This window comes from Neodiprion pinetum, chromosome 4 (genome assembly GCF_021155775.2).
Source record: "Neodiprion pinetum isolate iyNeoPine1 chromosome 4, iyNeoPine1.2, whole genome shotgun sequence".
Lineage (NCBI taxonomy): Eukaryota > Metazoa > Arthropoda > Insecta > Hymenoptera > Diprionidae > Neodiprion > Neodiprion pinetum.
Window position 1 is genome coordinate 15,026,795 of NC_060235.2, and position 25,177 is coordinate 15,051,971.

The following is a 25,177-nucleotide window of genomic DNA, read 5'->3' on the forward strand; positions in this document are numbered from 1 at the left end:
AAAAAATTCCATCACAAGTACTAGATAATGGTGTATAGAATAACCACAAAAAACTTCAAGGCAGTCGGTTCATTGGTTTTCGAGAAATTTTAGGTACCGATTTGAAAAACGTGGTTTTGAGAAAAACGCGTTTGAAAATTTGAGAATGAATATATCATGAAATTTGCCAACTTACATGGAATCATCAATACCAAGCCCATAGTGTAGGTCTTCTACGGTCGACGGAATGTTCATAGCTTCTGAATTTTGTTGTCGGCGCCGTATTCGACCTTCTTTTGTTTGTTCTTGCGCTTGCGGCTCGGCTTTCGCTATGTGAGTTTCGTCTCTTCGCACAGCGTACAAGTGCGCTCCTGATCCAACCGATATTCCTAACACGTTCATAAGTCACTAACCTAAATAATTAGATAGAGAGAGAGGTAATAAGAGAGAAAGATGCGATTGTTGGGCGCCAGACGCACATGCGTTGAAAATAGATAATTAGAGAAAAAGATAAAGGTAAAGGTAAAGGTAATAGATAAAGGTAAGGTCAGGTTCTACGACGGTTTTGCACAGTTGGCTCAGATAGACAAGATAATGGTAGAGGGGCGGGGTCGAATCCAATAGATAAAATAAGAAACAGGTGGAGCAGGAATAGTATCAAATATATTAAGTAAGAAGCAATAAGTTTAATGACAAGCAAGTAGCTGAAGAGATTGAGATACAATTACGATTAATGCGATAATTAACAATATTTACAGCCAGAGAAAAGTTAAGCGAGAGATTTGAAAAAAATAACGGAACGTTTTCCGAATAAGCGGGAAATATGCGCAAGCTCGCGATACTATGATTCGAGGTAATAACTAATACGGTTCTATAATGAGTATGCAGAACGGAAAAGATATACGGTACTTAAATTAAGCATTAAGGAAATAAACCATAAAATATGAAGAGCGATTATAAACACATGCGAAATACAATTGTAATAGTTATCACATTACCAGAATGATCAGAAATAGGCAGACAGGGAATTATGAATTACAAGGTAAATTCAAGCAACAGGTCAAGTAGAAAATTATCATAAAATATAGATACTAACAGATAATACGTAGTCTCTAGTTTGCGGTTAGTGCGAGAGAAAGAGAGATAATATTCGGTACGATTAAAGGTAATTCAAGATAAGGCAAACAATATTCAAGATAATTAATATGCAACGTACGGCAAACCAAAGAGACTACGGACAGCTACGATCAGCGATATTAGCGAAGAAAATAATGAAAAAGATAGATGTTATGCGATACGGCACAATACTCCAATGTCAAATGAACGACGAGTGGGACCGCGCAGCGATGTAAGATCGCTCCCGCGGTACACTCATTAAGATACGATAATCAACGGTAATAGGTAAAGAGACAGATATGAACTAATCAGAGAAAATATAACGAAATGGCAATGCTCAATAGCTAAGATAAAAATTGATCCTTTAACGGAACGCGCTGCTAGACAGCGATATTAGACATTCGAATATTCCAGAATAGAAAGATAATAAAATAAAGCAATAGTCACTACAATGCGTAAGTAATAGTCAACCAGTCGCGAAGTTACTTGCAATAAGACAGAGAAAGGGACAAGATAAGAGATAAGAGAGAATAAGGTACGAGCCCAGGTGGCTCAAGCAGACCAACTGCAAAATAAAGAGAGAAAGAGTACGAGCCCAATTGGCTCAAGCAGACCAACTGCAAGATAGAGAGAGAAAGAGATAAAGGCAAAGGTACGATATATTGCAAGTAATCTCGTGGCTTCACAAAATAGAAAACGAACCTCACTTACGTAAAAGAAGATATAGCAGGTACTAGAGAATGCGGTACAATAGCGAGAACTAAATTGATAGGTAGCGATAATGGCACTGAAGATTACGATAACACGTCGTTGCGATTCAGGAACTGAACGTAGAGTGACGAGATGAGCGATGATCCTGATTTTCGTCGAGCTGCTGTCACGTGATTCTTCCTCAAATTTGCGGTATTCTATTTGGACCAGCAGGTCGCGTAGGTCTGGTCTACGGGTAGGCGGCGATAATCCCTCGCCGCTTGTTTTTCTTCTCCCTCGACGACAGGTATTGAGGTATCGGGACGTCGAAAGGTGGTCAGAGATGTTTTCCCTCAGCTGTGCGGTATCGTTGGTGAGAGGGGAGGTCGTACTGCTCATGTGTTGCGATATTGAGGTGTGCGGCAATAGTACGTCACCGGTCCTTTGGACTTGCGACCGACTGTAACTCACTCCTTGCTTTACTGGTACTCCCCGTTGTAGCTATTTCGTCGGCGCTGCATCCCGGCCCTCGCTCATTGAAGCCCTCATGCCGGAACGATCTGGTGGTGATGGCCCTCAACCCGGATCCCCACACTAGATCCACCAGATCCACGTGGTCAGCATATCATTAGCCTATTCCACGCCGCAGTCCTTCGATAGGACGGTTCGTGAAGAGAAAACCGTCCTCTATTTGATAGACAACGACTTAGTAGATGTTAGGGTCGGTTCAGCTCCAGGCTGATAAGTATCGTCGACGGGAGGCTTTGTTGTGTTTTTGACGCACAGCCCTGTACGCCGCCTGACGATGCATCCGAGCGGTAGAAGCATCCATTCGTGGTTCGGCTCCTGGCCGATAAGTCTTAAATAGTCGGAGGTACTGTTTGTGCATCACGCACGACCCTGTTCGACAACTAGATAGGCATCCATCGGGAGTGGTTTCAGCGGTATTCGTTCGTCCTGTAGTCGGTGGTGGTCGATGTTGATCTGGTACGTGACCCCTGTCAGGCAGTGTCCTGGTATCTTGTCGCGAAGGTCTCGCAGATGGTTCTCGTAGAGCGTTACAGAATTAGAAAATAGCGTACAATTAGCTTAGTAAAGAGAATTCAACTTAAAGATAATTAGTCGTTCATTTTTGGAGTATCGGCCTCAGACGTGCTTTCGTTATTTTTAGCGATATCTGCACCTAGGGGAATGCGATAATTAAACCAAGTGACGGGGTACGAAATACCACGTCACAATATATGTATATAAAAAGGTCGATACTACTATACAGCTAATATATATATATACATATGTATATGTGTGTGTGTGTGTGTAAGTTTGTGGCCTGATCATCCAAACTCATCCGCGGAAACAATAAACACGCCGAACGGGTTACGGAAAGGGGAACTAATAGTGAACACCGCGGAGCCCTCGCCTCGGGAGAGAAAGGCGTGGGTTACAGGCGCTGGGGACATCCACTAGCGTTATAGTGAATGCTCCGCAATATATATTGTTTATTGTAAATTGTTCATTGTCATTATTATTAACTAAGCCGGTATTCTCGATTATCGAAACCGACATTGTTGTTGATTTAGGTAACTATAAGTGTTATAATTATTTATGTAATTGAAAAATATGTAAATTTGAACACTGGTGAATTTGAAAAATTAACGACGGAGCCAGGAATCGAACCTGGTATCTAGAGATGCTTTACCGGAGACTTACTCCACTAGACCACCTAGCCGCCCTGACTCTGTTGTCGTTAATTTCTCTCATAACCAGTGAGTTCAAATTTGTTTTCATGTGCCCGATTTGTATGAGTAAGAATTTATTAAATATTTATGTAATTATTGGTGATCGGTGGTAATATAATGTTATAGTATCGTTTCTACATCAACCCAAGTCGTTGGGACTCCGGAATTATTATTTCCGCAACCCTTTCAAGTTATAAGAACCACGCTTGTAACTTAAAAATCAACAAGATGGAGAAGGTCAAGGTTAAATTCCATTTCGCCGCAGAAGCCTGGGATACCAGGACGACCGTCATCAAAGTTAAAGTCATCCAAGTATTGGAACAGGATCAAAATTTATCTTTCGAACAAAAGATAAACCGATTTCGAACCATGCTGAGCTGGCCAAATTACCAGTGGTCCAAGGAATTATCAAAAGTTTGGATAAAAGAGGGAAGCAGAGAAAAGCTATCGTCTCATTGAACGCGCATCTGCAAAGGCTATACTTCGATGAGGAGGGTAATGTAGTGTTCAACGACTATTACCTGGAGGAAATGGAAACCCCCCAACCCACTTCAAACTCATCCAGGTTAACAGTTTCGTCACGTGAAACCCCGATCCAATTGATTTCGAAGGGCATTTTGTTAGAAAATTTTTCAAACAGAAACCAGAATGCTAAATCATGGATCACTTTATTTGTGCTTGAATGTCAAAGATTTAAAGTGGAAGAAAATCAATTCCCTGAGGTCTGAAACTAGTTTTAGAAGGACCAGCCATAGACTGGTTTACATCAATATTTAAAACTTATGGTATGACCAAACCTTGGAGTTCTTGGGAAAGTTCCTTTCTTGCAACATTCGGTGAAAAATCGTGGTCAGAAGTTGAATACACTTATTCTTTTCGTTAGATAAGTGGACCATATTTAGATTTTTCATTAAAAAAGAGAAACCTATTAATAGATGCAGATCTAGAATTAGGCGTCAGTTCACAAATAAATTTTATCGTTATTGCTCTGCCAAAATTTGTTCGATCATACCTTCATAAACATGAATTGAAAACAATAGAAAATTTAATGACTAGTCTGAGTCAATTTCAACCACTATCAAACAACTCAGGTATAGAAGTAAATAAGCAAAATCGAAAGTTCGATCGATGTCGTATTTGTGAGAAAGCCGGTTATAAGAATAGATTTCATCCAGAGGAAAATTGCAGAAATGCAAGATCAGCAATTATCAAATCTGCCGAATCAAAAAACTAGATAGCATCCCACTTATAAGACAACATTTTACCGTAAATTTTAATGAAAAGGCAGTTGCTCTTTACGATTCAGGAGCCAATGTGTTTCTGATAAATTATACATTTTACAAAAAATTAAAAATTAATATCCCTATGACTGGATGCTCAACGATAAGAACAATGGGCGGTGTAGCAAGTACAAATGGAACGGTATTTTTGAAATTAAAGATATTTGAAATAGACAAAGTAGCGCCATTCCTAATAATGAAAAATGATTTATTTGAAGAAGATTTGTTGCTTGGCTTGGATTGTATAAAATCATTCCGATTGCGTCAAAACGAAAACCTTGAAATTTCTCAAAATATAAGTTCGAACCAAAGTTTTGATTGTGTTAAATTAAACTATGCTTCGAACAATAACGATAATAACGAAGATAGTCTGAATGGTTTGTTAAATAAATACGATTCAGTCTTCGCCAAGGAAAAGTTCGATATGGGTACAGTCAGAAACTTCGAAGCAAAAATAAAATTAACGGAAAATAAGTACATATCGAGAAAACCATACAAGTGTTCTATTCCCGATAAATTAGAAATAGAATTTCAAATGAAGAATTTATTGTAAGCAGGATTGATTGAGAGTCGTATAGTCCATATGCCTCACCAGTGACCTTAGTATACAAGAAAGATGAAAAAAAAAAATCGCGACTATACATACTGTGACGTGGATTTTTCCCGCTCCTCGGTCACTCGGAGCAAATAACCGAGAACTTACCGCGTGCACAATAAATCGGCGTCCGCGAGGTATCCTGGACCTGAAACAATATCGCGAAATTTGTTGGGCGCCTGGCGTGATCAACACGCCTCGAAATCGGTAATGCGCTATACCGCGACCATATACTCGGCAGCTCAGTACCGCGGAGAGGGGAGGGGTAACTCTCGGGTAAAGAGAGATACGACACACGTACGCCAACACGTTATTTTACAAAGCAATAATGAAATGAAACCATATATTTTCAGCCAGCGATACTACAAAAATAAAATAATATAATAATACTGCGAACGTCGTCGCCACGATTCCAGATACTGGCTTAAATATAATCACAACAAAGCAAAAGCAAACAAAAAATCAATAGATCTAGGAGACCTTTCCGGCCTACGTGCGCTAGTCGCCGTCTTAACGATAACCGCTAACTTCCAAATTAATAACAAAACAGGACCCGACACGCTGCCCGCGATCGTCCTCTACCGAATGGCGCTAATCGCCAACTTAATAATAAACTCCTCGCCGGAAACGGGACCGAATTTTCGGCCGACGCTGCCCGCGATCGGTAATAAATCAAACAAAAGAAATAGAAAGGAAATTACTTATGCCTACGGGCGCTGATCGCCACCTTATTTCTAATCACTAATACAAAAGTCCAAAAGAAAAAGAGAAGATTCATCGCGTCACCCGCGACGGTCCTCTACAAAAGAAAATTCGTTTACACGCACCCGAGCTCAACGGTTTCCACGACGGGGAGACGCGGTCGCGAATTCGAACGCTCCCCGTTAGACTGTTCGCGACCTACACGAGAAATGAGGTGGTATCGTAATAAATTGACGTGACCCCGTGTAACAGAATTTGATTACACGCAGATTCGAGACGACCGCGTCTCGGCTCAACCCGTGACTCGACTCGAACTTCTCAATCACCCGAAATTGGCGCTACTTTATTACGCGTAACTCAGGCTACGGTCACCAAGCAGATTTGTCGGCTAAAGAATCTCGAGTACTGTCGTTAATGCAAATCCTCTATGGCTATCCGTTCCTCGGCAAGCCTTTATTTAATATCCCTCGAAATTCTCTCGCAAGAATATTAGCAGCGCTTACCGCTCCACATCCAAGCCACAAAGCAGCCTACTCCCTCGTGACGGTGTTCCTCCATTCTGCTTCGCAAATACCCACGCTACTCGTCACACTCAACCAAAAAAAAATTCTACGCGAGAACAAGCTCTCCCTACTCCCGATCGTCGCCAGAACTAGAGTAAGCTCATCTGGCCGATCGGCCGCAACGCCGATCTCGTCCCGAGAATCCTTCGTGACGTCATAACCCTAAGAATGCGCAACAATCGATCTGCCATCGATTTTGGGGATTGCGCAACTTGACGCGCACCTGTCGTCGCTACGCGGCGCAGAACTTAGGGCTAGATCGCAATGTTGTCTCCTGCGCCGCTCTGCGGGGTCCTGGGGTTGGGCGGGGTGGTGCTCCCTCGTTGCTCGCTAGTCTCCCGCGGCTGCCACGGTTGGGCGTAGGCGGGGGGAGCGGGGAGGCTGCGGCGCGCCAGCCGCCAGCGGGAATCGCTTCCGCCTTGGATTCCCGCGCTGCAGGGATCTGCGTTGTCTCCCCCTCCGCAGCCTCGGTACCCTTCCCGCGAGATCTCCGCGGTTTCGCCTTGCCTCGAAATATCCTCGGTGTCGAAGTTGGTCGCTGGCTGGTAGCCGGTGTACTCGACAAAAAAAATAAAAACAAAAGCCTGTAATATCTTATTCGTAATGCGCGATTTCGTCCCTGTTGAAGCCCGGGTGCGTGACTCCAGTTCTGGCGCTCTTTAGGATTCTTTCTCTACTCGATTTTTGAACCCCTAATTCCTGGATTCCGCCCAGGGTTCAGGGAGTCTCTTGTAACGGGCAGGCCTAACCGAAATGCCACGTTACAATACATATATTGATTATCGCGAACTAAATGAACTCATGGTACCAGAAGGTTACCCTTTCCCTAGAATTGATGATCTGATTGCTCGTGTTGGGAGGTGTGTTTACTTCTCGAAGATAGATATCAACTCAGCCTTCCGGTCAATACCGTTACGTGCGAAAGATAAATATGAAACGGCTTTCGTCACACACCATGGTCACTGGCAATGGGCGTGCCTTCCTTTTGGTTTACAATCGGCTCCAGCAATATTCCAACGAATGCTTTCAACTATAATTAGAAACAACAATTTAGACACCTTTGCAATTAATTACATCGATGATATTCTGATATTTTCGAAAAATTACGATGAACACTTACAACATATTAAACGAACATTGGAAGTTTTACATCAGCAAGACTTGAAATTAAACACGAATAAGTGCAGTTTTGCTGAAAAAGAAGTTACGCATCTAGGACACACAATATCAGACAATGGTGTAAAACCGATTAACGACAATTTAATAGCGATCAAAAACTTTTCGATTCCGAAAACAAAGAAACAAGTTAGACAATTCCTGGGGAAAGTAAATTATCATCTGAAATATATTACTAGATCCTCAATTATCTTGGATCCCTCGCATAATCTCTTGAGGAAAAATATGCAGTTCGATTGGTCCGCTAGATGTCAAGACAGTTTTGATAAAGTTAAGGGTTGTTTATGTGAAGCACCAATTCTTGCAATATTCGACCCCACTATATCAATTTACATATGTACAGATGCTAGTTTAGAAGGTATGGGTGCAATACTAAAACAACCTCAAGAAGATAACATACTTAAACCGGTCTTCTATTTTTCGCGAAAAAACGCAGTTAGAAGAAATGAATAAATCGGACCCAAACGCTCGCAAAAGAATCGTCCATCGCAATGGGATCCCTACGATCGTAGATGCAAGATCGTCCGCCGAGCCTGCTGGCTCAAAAAACTAAATAATATGGCTTTAATTTATTATCAAAATGTGCGTGGTCTTAGGACGAAATTGTGCGATCTCAGAGAGGGTACACTGATCTCATGTTTCAGGTATGATGTCATTATACTGACAGAGACATGGCTGCACGACGGCATATCCGACGCTGAGCTAGGTCTTGATGGCTTTATTGTATTTAGAGACGACAGATCTGTCGATGCGATAATGGGTAAAAGAGATGGTGGAGTTCTCGTTGCGGTGAGGCGCACATTGCACTGCGCTCGCTGCATCGTTCCGCGAGTAGAGGTGGAGCAAGTATATGTCAGTGTGCTTGTAGGATTGCAAAGATTTCTGGTGGGAGACGCATATATGTCCCCGGCAATAAGCCATGAAGCTTACTCTGAATACGTTGTATCACTGGCCGATCTCATTGAAAATCTCCCTGATCATGAGCCGATAGTCGCTGGAGACTACAATCTGCCGCGAGTAAACTGGTCGGTGCACGAGAGTGAGCCACTTTGTGACTTCTCAACCGTAGACGCACAAATTGGTCTAAAAGCTGAAATAATAGTTGATTGTTACTCTTATATGGGCCTCAACCAACGGACCGTAGCAAAAAACTCGTATGGCAATACCCTGGACCTGTGTTTTTCACGGATGCCTCTGAAATACATGCTGGTCATCGATCCTTTGATAGAAGAGGATGCTGCTTTCCATGCTGCGCAATGTTTGGTAAGTCGTCATAACAAGGTGGAATCCCTAGACTTCAACATCGCCAATTATAACTTTAAGCGCGCCGATATGGAGTCACTTGATAATGATCTATGCTCTGTCAATTGGTTTGAAATTTTTAAGGAACTCTCTCTGGACGACTGTGTGGTTGCTCTCTGTGCCAAACTATATGAGCGTGCATGGATCGTTTTATACCGAAGGTGATATCGTTTGGCTCTGACAGACCTCCTTGGGTTTCCAGGAATCTCTTGCAGTGTGTTAGGGACAAGAAAGTGGCTCATAAAAATTTAAAGATATCGAGATCTCCAAGAGATCTTACGATGCTTTTAAAGAACTTAGCTCCCAATGCAAACTACTTGCGCACAACTGCTACAAGGAGTATGTTACCAAGGTTGAGAATGAGATACCTAGCAACATCAAAGTCTTCTGGGGGTTTGTTAACAAAAGGCGAACGGACACTGGGCTACCCTCTAGCATGTCTCTTCGAGGAATAAAAGCCAAAAAGGGTCAGGATATTGTCAATTTACTTGGCGATTTTTTCGAATCAGTATACTCCAATCGCGCTGTCAATCAGGATGGCGAATTGCCCATTATAGAGCGGGTTGATGTCTCGTCAATGTCTCCCTCACTTACTGAGGTGCGAAATAAAATACTGTCTCTTGACAAAAATAAGGGCCCAGGACCCGATGGAGTCCCTACGAATCTGCTCATAGCTTGCTGCAGATCGCTTGCAGTGCCGATTCACTATCTTTTCTCATACTCGCTATCAACTGGAAATTTTCCCGATATATGGAAGGTAGCGTTCATTACACCAGTCCACAAGGGTGGTCCCAAAACCAGTGTGGAGCAGTAGAGGCCGATATCAATCATAAGCACAATTCCTAAGATTTTGGACGATCTAGTGGCAAATTAACTCTCGTTCCGACTTAAAGGAGTTATAATAGAGGAACAGCATGGTTTCACGGCAGGAAGATCTGCGGTCACAAATCTACTCACATACGAGGACTACTTAACAACGAACCTCTCGGTGAGTGTCCAGGTGGACTCGATATACACAGATTTCTCTAAGGCTTTTGACACTGTGAATCATCATCGACTGATCTCAAAAATTGCAGCACTAGGAATTGGTGACAGCCTGTTAAATTGGGTGAGGGACTATCTGACAGATCGCAAGCAAATTGTCAGGTATAAGAATTATCGTTCTCGGCCAATTCATGTTCCTTCAGGTGTCCCCCAAGGTTCGCATCTCGGGCCCTTGCTATTCAATATTTTCGTGAATGATATCGCCTCCTGTATTATGAATGCTAGCTTTCTTCTGTATGCTAATGATTTGAAGGTCTTCCGTACAATAGTGAACGAGGGTGACTGTGCGGGCCCGCAGAGTGATCTAGACAGGGTCTGGGAATGGTGTGAAATGAATGGGCTCTCGATGAACATTGAAAAATGCAGGTCAGTCGGTTTCTCTAGAAAAAGAACGACGATCGATTTCACGTACTCGCTGGGTGGTACCCCCCTCTCGAAGGCTAACAACGTAAAGGACCTTAGAGTTTTGTTCGACAACAGGTTGAGTTTTGTTCCACATATCGAGGAAATTGTTAGGCGTGCCATGCGGATCCTGGGCTTTGTCAGCAGAACGGCCTATGACTTCCAACGTGTGGATACACTAAGGTGTCTCTACCTGACACTAGTTAGACCCATCGTGATGTATGCCTCTGAATTGTGGTCACCGACATTTGCAAACCATAAACGTAGGCTTGAGCGGGTGCAAAATAAATTCTTACGACTTGCTGCGTATAAGATGGGGCGACAGATGGCACACGAAGATCATGATTATCGCACAATCTCCGAAAACATACGCATATCTACCCTGGAATCGTCTCGAAATTTCAATGACTTGGTTTTCTTGCACAAAATATTGGCTAGCACAATTGACTGCCCACATCTGATTTCCAGGATCACGACAAATGCTCCTGTCAGGACTCAAAGAGTGGGAAGACCTTTCCACACACAAATAGCTAGAAATGTCATGGAAGCACGATCAGCGATCCGTCGCATTCCAGAAGAAGCGAATTTAGTTCCGGGGATTGAACCCTTCGGGGTCTCAATTGAAACGTTTAAAGCCTCCATTCGCAGCAGAGTACTTAAATACGAATAATTAATCTGTTAATTTAGTGAAGCTGTAATTTTAATTTTAATTCTAATTTTATTTTATTTTATTTTATGTTATTATTTTATTTCACTTTATTTTATTTTATTTTGCTTGTCTATAATTAAATTTATAAAGTCAGTTAAAAGTGTCGCACACATACATGTATATATATATATATATATATTATATTTAATATTTGATTGTGAAAAGGTCTTCCCGTGAATAAACAAACATTAAACATTAAACAATCATTAAAATTGTCAGAATCTCAAAAAAAGAGCTATATTTATTGAATGTTTAGCAATCAAAGAAGCGATTCTATATTGGCAATATCACTTAACAGGACAAACATTTAAAATATTCACAAATCATGAACCTTCACATAATTTCAACATAAAAAATTGCAAAGATACAGAACTTTTACACATATTAAATTACATTCCACAATTCACATTTGATATCGAATATAATCCCGGTATAAATAACTCAGAGGCTGATTGCTTATCAAGAAACCCGATTCTATCAGAAAACAAAAATGATGAAGGTTCTAAAATACAAATCGTTAACTTCATAACTATGCAAAACATTTTACAAAATCAAAAAGAATTAAAGTGGGACAAACATTGTAGTAAAGAAAATGTAATGTAATGTAATGTAACGTAATTTATTAAACAGGCCGTAGGATTAAAATCCTCTAACGGCCTAAAGAAAATACAAATATACAGAGCATACAATAAGAACAATAGTTGAAAGAATAATTGAAAAACGTAGTTAACAATAACCAAAAAAAAAAAAAAATTTTTAAGAATAATAATAATACTATATGTATGGTCTCTCAACGTCAATTGTCAATAATAACAAAAAGAAAATAATAAAGCTTAAATTGCATTAGGCTGCCTAAAATAAAAAAGCACATTTGCACATAATAGTGATTCACAGATTCAGGACTCAAATTAAACACAAGCATGTAACTGCACATTAATCCAACGCGCTCACAACATCAGCTCGCTCAATTGATATAAGATGATTGAAGAAAGCTGCTTTAAATACATCTAAAGACATCGAAGTAGTAACAATTGGCGGTAAAGAATTCCAAAGGGTAGTGCCAACAACTAGGAATGAGTGCTGCAAGATTGACGTGCGAGGAATTGGTGCGAGGAGCATATCAGTCCGGTTGTTATGTCTATGTCGAGCAATATTGTGATTTGATCTGATACGCTTATACAGCAAAGCGTTTTTATTTAACACCAACATTCCATAGAATATACATCCTAACAGATATAAACGGCGGATATACGGCGAAAGCCACATAAAATGATATTATATATAAAACCTTGAACAAAAGGAAAAAAATCTGGTTAACAGAAGAATATGGTATTGCAGCCCTTGAAAACTTACATAGGTCACAAGGTCACATTGGAACTAAACAGATGACACTTACGATTACACAAATATTTTATTTTAAAAATATGCGTAAACATATTAAAACGATCTGCAGATCATGCGAAACTTATATTAAAAATAAAACAAGATTTGGAAACTTTAAGGCGCCATTGTCGCAGTTGGGTCCTGCGTCCAAACCGTCAGAAATAGTTTCATTAGATACAATAGGCGGTTTCACGGGAAATAAATCTCAAAAAAAGTACATGCACTTAATGGTAGATCAATTAACTCGATATGCATTTATGTCCACTTCAAAAACACAAATAGCAAAATATTTTATAAACCTAGTACAAATAATAGAAAAGAAAGGTAAAATTCAAACAGTTCTGACAGACCAAAACCCTGGGATAAATTCCAAAGAATTCAAGAAATATTTGGAAGAAAAGAATGTAACACTGATTTTCACAGCGGTAGATTGTCCGTTTTCCAATGGACAAAATGAGCGTACAAATCAAACATTAGTAAACAGAATTCGTTGTAAACTGTATGAAAACCAGAATAAATCATGGGCAACAATTGCCGAACAATGCATAAGTGAATATAACAATACAATACATAGTTCTACAGGTTTTTCACCAAACTATTTGCTGTCGGCAATGGACAGATCAATAATTCCAAGGGAATTAAATGAAAACACAAAAGAAAATTTAGATTTCAATAGAGCAAAAGCATTAGAAAATTCCATAAAATCACATAACAGGAATAAATTATACAACGACACTCACACAAAAGCAACAGAATATGACGAAAATGACTAAGTGTATATACAAAATGCGAATAAATTAAATGGAAAAAAATTAGATCCTGTCCGAACTGGACCATTCAAAATTACAAAAAAATTATCTGAATCCATTTATGAAATTGATAATGGTACAAGAAAAAAAGATGTTAATATTTTTCACAAAAGTAAAATGGTCCCATATTCACAACCAGTCCCAGATCCTAACCAATCCTCTCCGGTAAGGGGGGATGTAAGTTTGTGGCCTGATCATCCAAAATTATCCGCGGAAACAATAAACACGCTGAACGGGTTACGGAAAGGGGAACTAATAGTGAACACTGCGGAGCCCTCGCCTCGGCAGAGAAAGGCGTGGGTTACAGGCGCTGGGGACATCCACTAGCGTTCTAGTGAATGCTCCGCAATATATATTGTTTATTGTAAATTGTTCATTGTAATTACACTTCTCGCAAAAATTAAGGGAACAACAAAATTTTCGAAATTTTTTGGTGATTTTCAACAGGCTGTATTTCATATTTCAGTGAAAAATGGTCGTACAAGAAATAAAAAAACAAAGCTTTTGAAGCTTGAAGACTCTAGTTTTTAAATTTTTTGATTAAAAATTTTTCAAAGCACTATTAGCCATGCAATCCTTGGATAAAGCGCGAAGAAAAAATTTTTAAAATTTTTTACATTTTTTTTTTCGTTCTACGGGCATGGAAAAATTTTTCCGAGCTAAACCAATGCATAGGTCGCATAGCCTGTTTAATCAGCTTCAAGATGCTTTTTTTTAAACCTCGATACGACCATTTGTCTTCGAGATATCGAATTTTGAATGCCAAAGGATCCTTTTTCGCTCAACTGCCGATATCTCTGGAACTACTGGTCGCACAGCGAGCCGAAGGGCAGTTTCTTTTTGTGCAGAAAATTTCCTACAAAAATCTGTCATGGTTGATGTCAAAAAAAAATTTTTTTCACCGGTAGCGTCAACGTGAAAAAAGAGCAAAAAAATGCCATTTTGCCTTTTTTTGGATAATCGACTGTATCTTCGTCAATATTGGGGGGAAAGCTTAGGTTCGAAGAAAATTTTGCAGCCTAATGTACCCCAAAGGTCCCTCTAAATCGGTAGATCGATCGGTTCAGCGGTTTTCCTGGACCGATTGATTGAAATTTTGAAAAAATTAAGAGAACAAGGTCCCTTAAGAAACAAAAACCTTGTTCCCTTGATTTTTTCAAAATTTCAATCAATCGGTCCAGGAAAACCGCTGAACCGATCGATCTACCGATTTAGAGGGACCTTTGGGGTACATTAGGCTGTAAAATTTTCTTCTAACCTAAGCTTTCACCCCAATATTGACGAAGATACAGTCGATTATCCAAAAATTCCTTAAGAAACAAAAACCTTGTTCCCTTAATTTTTTCAAAATTTCAATCAATCGGTCCAGGAAAACCGCTGAACCGATCGATCTACCGATTCAGGGGGACCTTTGGGGTACAATAGGCTGTAAAATTTTCTTCGAACCTAAGCTTTTCCCCCAATATTGACGAAGATACAATCGATTATCCAAAAAAAGGCAAAATGGCATTTTTTTGCTCTTTTTTCACGTTAACGCTACAGGTGGAAAAAAATTTTTTTTGACATCAACCATGACAGATTTTTGTAGGAAATTTTCTGCAGAAAAAGAAACTGCCCTCGGCTCGCTGTGCGACCAGTAGTTCCAGAGATATCGGCAGTTGAGTGAAAAAGGATCCTTTGGCATTCAAAATTCGATATCTCGAAGACAAATGGTCGTATCGAGGTTTAAAAAAAAGCATCTTGAAGCTGAATAAACAGGCTATGCGACCTATGCATTGGTTTAGCTCGGAAAAATTTTTCCATGACCGTACAGCGAAAAAAAAAATGTAAAAAATTTTGAAAATTTTTTCTTCGTGCTTTATCCAAGGATTGCATGGCTAATAGTGCTTCGAAAAATTTTCAACCAAAAAATTCAAAAACTAGAGTTTTCAAGCTTTGAAAATTTTGTTTTTTTATTTCTTGTACGACCATTTTTCACTGAAATACAGCCTGTTGAAAATCACCAAAAAATTTCGAAAATTTTGTTGTTCCCTTAATTTTTGCGAGAAGTGTATTATTAACTAAGCCGGTATTCTCGATCATCGAAACCAACATTGTCGTTGATTTAGGTAACTATAAGTGTTATAATTATTTATGTTATTATTTGTGATCGGTGGTAATATAATGTTATAGTATCGTTTCTACATCAACTCAAGTCGTTGGGACTCCGGAATTATTATTTCCGCAACCCTCTCAAGTTATAAGAACCACGCTTATAACTTAAAAGTAAACGCTTATATATATATTAGCTGTATAGTAGTATCGACCTTTTTTATAGAAAATTTTATAAAAAAAAGTTATACGCCCTTTTACCACCAAAATCGCCTTTTCGCCGAACGGTAACACGTATCTTTATTCATTTATTCGATTAACTTAACTTTGAACGTTCGTATCGACTACAAGATAAATATTTAGCTGTATAGTAGTATGGCCTTTTTTTTATAGAAAATTTTCTTACCCACAAAATGAAAAAAAAACGGCTCCGTCACTTGCATAGTTTCCGAGATATCCCGGTTAGAGTGTTTGCATAGCCCTCATCCTGTGTTAATTTAATGGGAAAAATTCAAACCGGATGCGTCACCTTTTAGAATAAAGCCACCGTGCTCCGGTTTCACGAGGCTTTGTTTGAGGCTCAAAACTTACTTTTTCGAAGGTAGCTAAGAAAAAAAAAGCTAAAACAAAACCACCCTAGTATATACTTTTAGATACTTAAAACCCCAATCCGAAATTTGAAATAGTTTTCCTTGAAAAAATTCACAAAAATGACCTTTTTTTCGGCTCCTAGGTGTATATCTTATCTTAATAGAGATACTCGCATTCACGCAGGGGTAAAAAAAACTGTAAAAAACCATGCCCAGATGTAGCTGGACTAATTGTAAATTCAAATCTCAGCTTGCCCATTCAACGCCAGAATGTCACGACCTGTCTTACATTTTTCGCGGGCTGCCGTTCAGGTGCTGCTTGACGTGCTAGGAATTTGAAAACAAATCGCCCCGTTCCGCAGTCTCGCATGAAACTATGATGCCACTCTTGTCGGTTACCCTTCACGAAATTTTATTACCATTTTGTGCTAGTATACCCGTACTACACAGTTGTAGAACCTGTGCAGTCAATTCGCATTTCTATTTAACGGTCTCCTCACCTGCACTCAAGTGAAGACTAATTCTAGTATAATTGATACATCCACTACTTTTTGTAAAACTGGTTTTCAGAGCCAGTTCCGTGCCTAGAGGTGGTGTGAAGGAGTAGCCGCCCCAGGCACCGTGCCGCGAAGATGGTATTTGGGTGAATTTTTTTTTCAGAAAATCATAAAATTTGGCATCTATAATAAACTTTGAAAATACATTAACAATAAAATACATTTTGAAGTTGGAATTGATCGATTTTTATGAAATTGTGAAATGTTATAAATTATATACAATGAAATGAAGCAGTAATGTAATATGAGTCACTTACTTGGTGTGGGGTGGTTCACACCCTAAATTTCTACAACAGGTGAGACTTGATAGTCAATTCTGAAACGGTATTCCGAATTTTTTTTCAACTGGTTAATTATTCATAAATGTTGAGTGATTTTGAACAGGGCCTTTTTTAAAATTCCCGATTTTTTTTTTTCAAAATATACTAAGATCGGGTCTAAGATATGCCAATTGAAAAAAAAGATTTCAAGTACATTTTATGCTGTTGAAAATTCCCTGAAATTTTCGATACTTCTGTTTTTCGCTTAGAAAATTTCTAGACCGATTTGATTATGAAGTTGATGAAAAAAAAATTGAATGTACCAAAAAAAAATAGAACAAAATCGCTCCACATTGGAACTCGTCTAGAAATATTTTATGTGAGAACTGGAAGTTTTGAGCGTTTTTCGGTAAATTTCAAACCGTTTAAACAATCTTCTAGTCGATCAATGAAATAAAAAGTGCTGAAGATAAAATAAAAAAAAAAAAACAATCGGCACATCATGGGCGCGGTTTTGAAATATTTGGAAAAGAAAATACAGTTTTAGACAATTTTTTGAAGGTCTTTGTCAAAATCACTCTAAATATATATAAAAAATCAACCAGTCGAATAAAAAATCTAAAAGAATAGAGGTTCGTGTTTCAGAATGCAGACAATTGCAGCAAAAATTCAAAATGGTGAGGGTCAGACGCTAGTTGCGTCCACATGGAATTCCTGATATATACGTATATTTGTATTGAAAAAGACGATTTTCGTCAGCCTGCCCCAGGCACCGCAAGAGCTCGGCACGGCGCTGTTGAGAGCTATGAGTTTTCACGTAATTTGAAACATATCCCAACTGGCAAGTTTAAATAATGAAATTTTGTGTTACAGGACATTCTTGATTTCTGGTTAGATAAAGGAGTAGATGGTTTCTACATAAATGGGGTCCCTTACTTGCTCGAGGACGAAGATCTGACTGATAATCCCACAGGTTCTTTAATCCATACCTTTGGTCTTGCTGATAACGTCGGCCTGCTCTCTAAATTCCGAGAACGCATAGATACGTGGGTGTTACGTAACGACAACATCACAAAGCACGTGACACATTTTCCCGTTTTCATCAATATTATATTTTTCATTCTAGTGAAAATATGTCTCTTCAAATCTGACATTTTACTTTTTTGCACTACTAGATTCGTGGTAGCGGAAGGTTTTGAAAACGTTGAAAACCTAATGGCGTATTATGGCAATGATACGAATAAAGGTATTGCGCCAGTGAACATTGAGTTTATTCAAATCCTGACCAGTACTAGCAACGCCTCTTATATCAAGAGTACGATTGATGAATGGATATCGGCACTTCCATCAAACCAAACCTCTAACTGGAAGGTAACATAATTAGCAAACTATTTTTGTGGATTTATAGAGACAGATTGCGCAGTCTGTACACCGAGCCGTGTGAGAAAGAGAGAGAAAGAGAGGGAGAGGGAGAAGAAGAGGGAGAGGGAGAGGGAGAGGGAGAGGGAGAGGGAGAGGGAGGGACGGAGGGAGGGAGAGGGAGGGAGGGAGGGAGGGAGGGAGGGAGGGAGGGAGGGAGAGCGAGAGAGAGAGGGAGAGAGAGAGAGAGAGAGAGAGAGATTTATAAAAGGCTGAGGATTCAGGAGTCAGGGGGATTAGAGTTCTCGTTTAGCCTACACTTTACACAAACTATCAGCGACAAGGTGATTATTTACATATGATAGTAGATATATTCGACACTTATTGTATCGCATAATGTAAATAGTAATAAAGATAGAACTCAAAGTAATTGAGCTAATAAAATATGAAGTGAATAAAACAGAAATAGAAGACCAAACAGAAGAGAAGATTAGCAAAAAAAGAGATAACTAATAGCTGCTGCAGAAAAGGGGCTTAACATCTTTGCTACGCGCGTGACTTATTACCCTTTCTCACGCTTGAGCCTATCGAACAGGTGATTGTACAAATGCTGCTTGAAACTGGTTTGCTGGTACTCTGACACAGTCCTGAAGCTTATTCCACATTTCAGCGCTCCAGATACAAAACGAGTCTCTTAAATAATTAAGACTAGCCTTAGGAATAAGATCAAGACGCGAGCCGCGCTTCATACCAGGCCGATCAGGGGCCCTGATCTTAGACCTACTCACGAGATAGGATAGTAGGCCCACCCGTAAGTCGGACGCGAGGAGGGAGAAAGTTAGATACTCTATCCTATAAACGTAGGGCAGGAGGTTCAGCTTCATGTACGAAGTGGAAATGTGATTGCTTTTACGGACGCCCATTACAAACCGTATGGCAGCATTCATACTTCTACCGAGCTTCGTTACAAGTTCACCTGAAAGTGAACCATATAATCCTGCACTGTAGTCAAAATAAGGCAGTATGAATGCTTTAACCAGAGTGAGCTTACACGAAAGCGTTAAGGACCGCCGGCATCGGCAAACACGATAGAGGGAAGCTGTACACTTTTTTGTGATTGTCCTGCATTCAGTTCTAAAACTTAACGTCGAGTCAAGTGTAACACCCAGGATCTTCAACGTTTCAGTGACATGCACAAGAGTGTTGTTCAGGAAGATGTCAAGTGCAATGTCGGAGGAAAGCCTTTTGATGAGGCTGCCTGAGCCAAACTAGATTGCACCGGTTTGGGAGGGGGGGCGGGGCATAAAACGGGGTGAGGGATAAATGAAGCAGTAAATAGAGATAAAATACATTAATAAGAGAATAACAAAAAACTTGGAACATGAATAGATTAATAATTGAATGAATATACTGATGCATAGATGGGTTAATGGATGGATAGATGGACGCAAATAAATAAAAAAAAGTGAACATAGAAAGAGAATAGATAAAAGTAACAATAAGATCAGTTAAGGCAGAGGAAAATGATTCAACTGAATGTGAACAGGAGTACAATTTAACAATATCAACAACAAAAATTCAAACTCAAGTTAAAAAGAATATAAAGATATTATGAAAATTGACAAAATTAAATAAGGTGGAACAAAAATGAGCAATAAATAAAAATAAAATTAATAAACACATAAACACAAGAACAAGTTGGAAAATAAATGGAGAAGTGAAAAATTAAATAGACAAAATCAAGTCGAGATAGAAAAAAGTAGGTCAAAGTAACAATAGGATCAATTAAGTAAATAAATAAACGAACGTAACCAGGGCCAAAATCATCTCTTGAGATAGCAGAGGGAACGCATAAAGTAGGAGCAATAAATACGATAAATATAATAACATGAAGGTATACAACTACTGTAGAAAATTAAATCTTTGCTGTTCTAGATTTAAGTAATACGTGAAAAGCTTCGCGTTGAATGTCAAGTTAAACCTATCATTGTCAACAATACCCGATGAAAGCGAATTCCATAAGTAGCAGGTTGTAACTATAAAGGACTTTTGAAACCTAAAACAGTACGGCAAAGAGGAATCCAAAGCCTAACAGTAGTCCCCAGATTAGCAATAATACGTTGCGACCGCACCTCAGCTGGTTGAAACATATCATCCAGATAAGCTGGTCTACCAGAGCGTAAAATAGTAAAAAGATAAAAGCCGGTTAAGAATAACATCCTATTTCGCTGATTTAGCCAACCTACCTTAAGACGATATCCTGTAACGTGCGCATTCCTCGTAACACCTGGGACAAATCTAATAAAGGTGTTAATAAGTTGTTGAAGCCTAATATCGAGTACACCGGTTAGGTTATTACAGACTACTGAACAATAGTCGTGGTGAGGAAATATGAGAGCTGTTATCAACCACAAGAATTCAATATGAAAAAGCTCATAGCCTGATAGAAAGGGGGTACCAGATTGCCCTTTAGCTAGAACTTTGGCGATATCGTCAGCAACACAAAGGTTTAACCAGGTATGTGAGTGCGTAGTGTGATGAGTCGCTCCATACGGGAGCGGGGGAGAACATGAAGGCCATCAGAATGAAAAATACTCAAGAGTTGACGGGAGTCAAACGAGTCAGAGTTAAGGTGAGCGTTTAAATCTCCTACAATGAAAAGATTCTTGTACGCCTGAGCTAGTTTCATAGAAGCATCCTCAAACTCTGATAAAACAATAAATTTTTGGGGGCCGATAGATGACCGCAAAGCTAAGTTCAGAAGCTTTCGGTACGATAATCTCCAGAATTAGATATTCAGGCTTATGGCAATAGAGATTAGGCGTGGGTAAAATTAACCGCGCACTTACATTTTAATAACATATACCACAACCTTACCTCTGGCCTTTCCAAATCTATTATTCCGAAAAGGATATAATCTTGAATTCCAACAACTTCATCGGGAACACCATCATGAAGGAAATATTCAGAGACTGCTACAGCATGGTAAAATTGTCAGAAAAGTAACAGAGAAATTCATCAAAATGTGGAACAAGCGATTGAACATTCGCATGACAGATCGTTAAGCAGTCAGAGTCTCGAACAAATGCATTGAGTCAAGTAACTAGAGTAACAGATAGCGTTCTTGATACTGACAGCAAGAAACCACCAACGCTAGGCGCAGATGTGGGCTCCAATGCTGAGGCAGGACTGCAACTCTGATTATACAAATTCCGAGTCAGTTGCGCGCGTCACGAAGGAGCAAGGAGCTGAGTATCAGACAGATCCACAAGAGTACGTATACGCAATGGCCTCGCTCCTTTACTCTCCTTAATATACATATACAGTACCCCTCCCGGCCGCCCCAAACATATTTAAAGCGATGTTGGCAAGCATTCAGTCAAGCCTGATAGCATGCTCTTAACCACCTCAGCGCGTTCTTCAAGAGTTTGATAGCGGGCACCCAACGCAGCATTAGAACGCGTCCGCTCGTCAATCTTTGATAGCAGCTGCAATGTAACTAAAGCAACACCATGAAGCTTTTGTTCAGAGTAAGCAAGCATCTTTTCAACATCGTTGAAATCCTCAAGTCTTTCGAGGATACTTTTTCCGCTTCTAAAATTGAACGGTATTTATTAGCTAGTGAGACAATTGAAACAGGCGGACCGCCAAAAACACGTTCTCTACCCAGTCCTTGATGTAAACCGGAACCGGACAGATTGGTAACCAAGGTAACTGAGGTAGCTGAAGTACCTGACTCCTACATAGCCTGCCCTGGAGAACAAGGGCTACAAACAGTACACGTAAACTGAAATACACCGGGTGTAAGTTCTGATAAAAAACCCAGATGCGTTTTTAACATAGTTCGTATAAAAAACTTTGCATAAACACCCTGACAGCTAATGTCTGATTCCAACAGAAAGTCGTTGCCAAGACCAGAACGTTACGTAATAGTGAAATGAGTACAGGTAGATGTTTAGGCGAGTTGGATATTATTAGAGCAGCTGAGGTAATAACAATATGAACACCATCACACCAACAGTACTATGTTTATACGTAATGTGCCAACAAACACAAAAAAGACTAGCTCACACGACCATCATAAATGGCAAACGCTCTAGCGGCCAAAAACTCAACTGAGTCACTTAAAGCATTTGGCAGTTACAGAATAGCATCTCAAAATAATAATTGAAACACACACATCAGAGCTATTAGGAATAAACTGTGGTCAAAGCAGCAAAAGGTACAATGATACTCCGAAGAGAACTCCTTACAGGACAAAACCTAATAAAAGCGTCCAAAAACACACGATAACCTCGCACCTGGGGTGAACACAACCACTCTCACATGGAGAAAGAGAGAGAGAGTTCAGAGTTCAGAGTTTATTTAATAAAAGCTAAGAATCCAGGAGTCTCAGGACTAAAGTTCCCGTATAGCCTACGCTTTATACGAAAAATAAAGATCAAGGTGATTATTTACATATGCTAGTAGATATATTCTACACTTATTGTATTGCGTTGTACAAAGGCATAAGATGAATAGTATTAATAATAGTACTGAAAGTAATTTAATTAATAACATATAAGGAAAACAACACAGAAATAGAAAAACAAGAAGAAGAGTAACAAAAAAGAAATGAATGATAGTTGACCTGTAAGGGGGTTTGATATCTTTGTTACGCATATGACTTATTAACCTTTTTCACGCTCGAGCTTATCGAACAGGTGCTCGTACAGATGCTGCTTAAAGCAAGGTCGCTGGTACAATTTTCTGACGCAGACCGCAAACAGATATGAAAAACGAGTCTCTTAAATAATTAAGACTTGCTTTAGGAATTAAGAGATCAAGAAACGGGGCGCGCTTCGTACCAGGCCGATCTTGGGATCTGAACTTGGACCTATATATCACGAGATAGGATGGTTCGCCAATACGTGAAATAGACGCAAGTAAAGAGAGAGTTAGATACTCTATCCTATAAGCGTATGTCAGCATTCATACTTCTACCGAGCTTCGTTACAAGCTCCTCTGAAAGTCAACCATATAGTCCTAAACGTAGTCAAAATAAGACAGTATGAGTGCTCTAACCAGAGTGAGCTTACACGAAAGCATTAAGGACTGCTCAGGCTGCGCGAATCCATAATTAAGTCCACGTTGAGTCAAATGACAGTGCCATACGGGGTGTCATCTAACAATTTCACGCATCAACTGTCAGGTGATTTTCGCGTCAGGTATTGCTTCACGCAACTACGATGATGAAATATCCAGCATTCATTACAAACACTCGAATCGTAAACAATTCCAAGCTGACAACTCATACACTTCGTTACTGGCATAATATTTTTAATAGACGTCATAGAGATGAAGCAAGAGATCACAGCAGTTAGGCAGCATACACAGGGAAGCTCATAGGTAGTAGGAGCATCATGGGATTATAGTAGGCCATCTATTATTCTCACACACAATATCCACTCACACTATGAGTCAGAGCTGAGCCGTAATTGAAATAGCACTTAAACGTATTGTAACGTTCTTTGACGTTACGGAAATAAATATGGATCCGCGAGTTTAATTATCAAGTCAAAATCAAGAGCGTGAATAAAATGTTGTGAAAAAGCTTCAATTGCGTAATATGTGTTTCTCGTTTAAAATCTGAAACAAGACTGTTTTTACAATAATGTTGGTTGACGCAGCAACCTTATTCTTTTGAAAGATATCAGAGGTTTATATACGTCTTTTATCTATGATAATTACTAGATCATTAAAAAGGGGGCTAAACGGGTGATTTCACTCTTTGTAACACTACGTTTAAAGCTATAACGGTTGAAACAGGAAACCAACAGAATACGAATACATACAAGCATGAAAACTCGTGACAGATAACACACGCGTAAATCTATCAACATGCGTTGACGAATGGCGCAGTAATAGTCTTACAGTTTGCCGTGATGCCGAGAAGTGACGAAAGAATAATCGCAAGGATTATCCACACAGGGCAGTCAGTAACACAGAACTCAGGGCATATGAACATGTTCTACCCACTGTTATACTTTTAATAACAATTCAGTTACAGTTCAGGTAAAATTTTATCAAAAACGCGGAGCCTCCCAGAACCCGTTAACTGTTGAGCATTACCATCCAGAGAAGGGGAGAGAGAGAGAGAGAGAGAGAGAGAGAGAGAGAGAGAGAGATAGGTAGATAGATAGATATGTGTGTTTATTATGCATTAGACTAACAAGGCCTTGAGGCAAGCCGAAATACAAAAGAAGTAAATACATGGATACAAATATTATACATGCATAAGGTAGTAACAGAATGGTGTGATTAAATTGGGTTACAATAAGGGTACAGTAAAAGCGTATAGACTTGAACACTAAATGATTGCAATGTATGATTTTCATACGGGCCTAGTCCACTGGGAAATGCATTTCAACATAACGAGGAAATTCAAATGAAAATGACTTAATATGTAACAAAGAATGCTATAAATGGATAATACACAGAATAATAATAAGAATAAGGACAATGTGGATAAAATAAGAACAGTTTACATGAAAGTTGTAATTATAACCTGGATCTGATTTCCGTGTGGGAGCTAGCCTCCGCTTTTAAAAGATAATCAAAAAACTATCAATATACGGGGAATTTTTTATAGATAACGGCAGACTATTCCAGAAATAAACCGCGGATACGGCGAAAGAGTTTTGATACACAGCCGTTCTGGCAGGAAAAACGACTAGTGGTGGGCCCCGATCTGCAGCTACTAACCTAGAAGACGGAGGTCACTTCAGGGCATACTTACCGCAAATACGAGGGCGAGAACGTTGCAATAAGTTAATATAAGGCTGAGCCGAGAAA

At 39.5% G+C, this 25,177-nt stretch overlaps 1 protein-coding gene across 1 annotated transcript in view; it reads left to right on the forward strand.

Moving 5' to 3' along the window:
* The window catches only part of LOC124216758 (maltase 1), a 152,708-nt gene that overhangs the window by 86,161 nt on the left and 41,370 nt on the right, over positions 1-25,177 (forward strand). The window contains exons 5-6 of the mRNA XM_046621670.2: positions 17,858-18,060; positions 18,160-18,355. Coding sequence (XP_046477626.1) covers positions 17,858-18,060; positions 18,160-18,355 — 399 coding nt within the window. The remainder of the gene's footprint in view (positions 1-17,857; positions 18,061-18,159; positions 18,356-25,177) is intronic.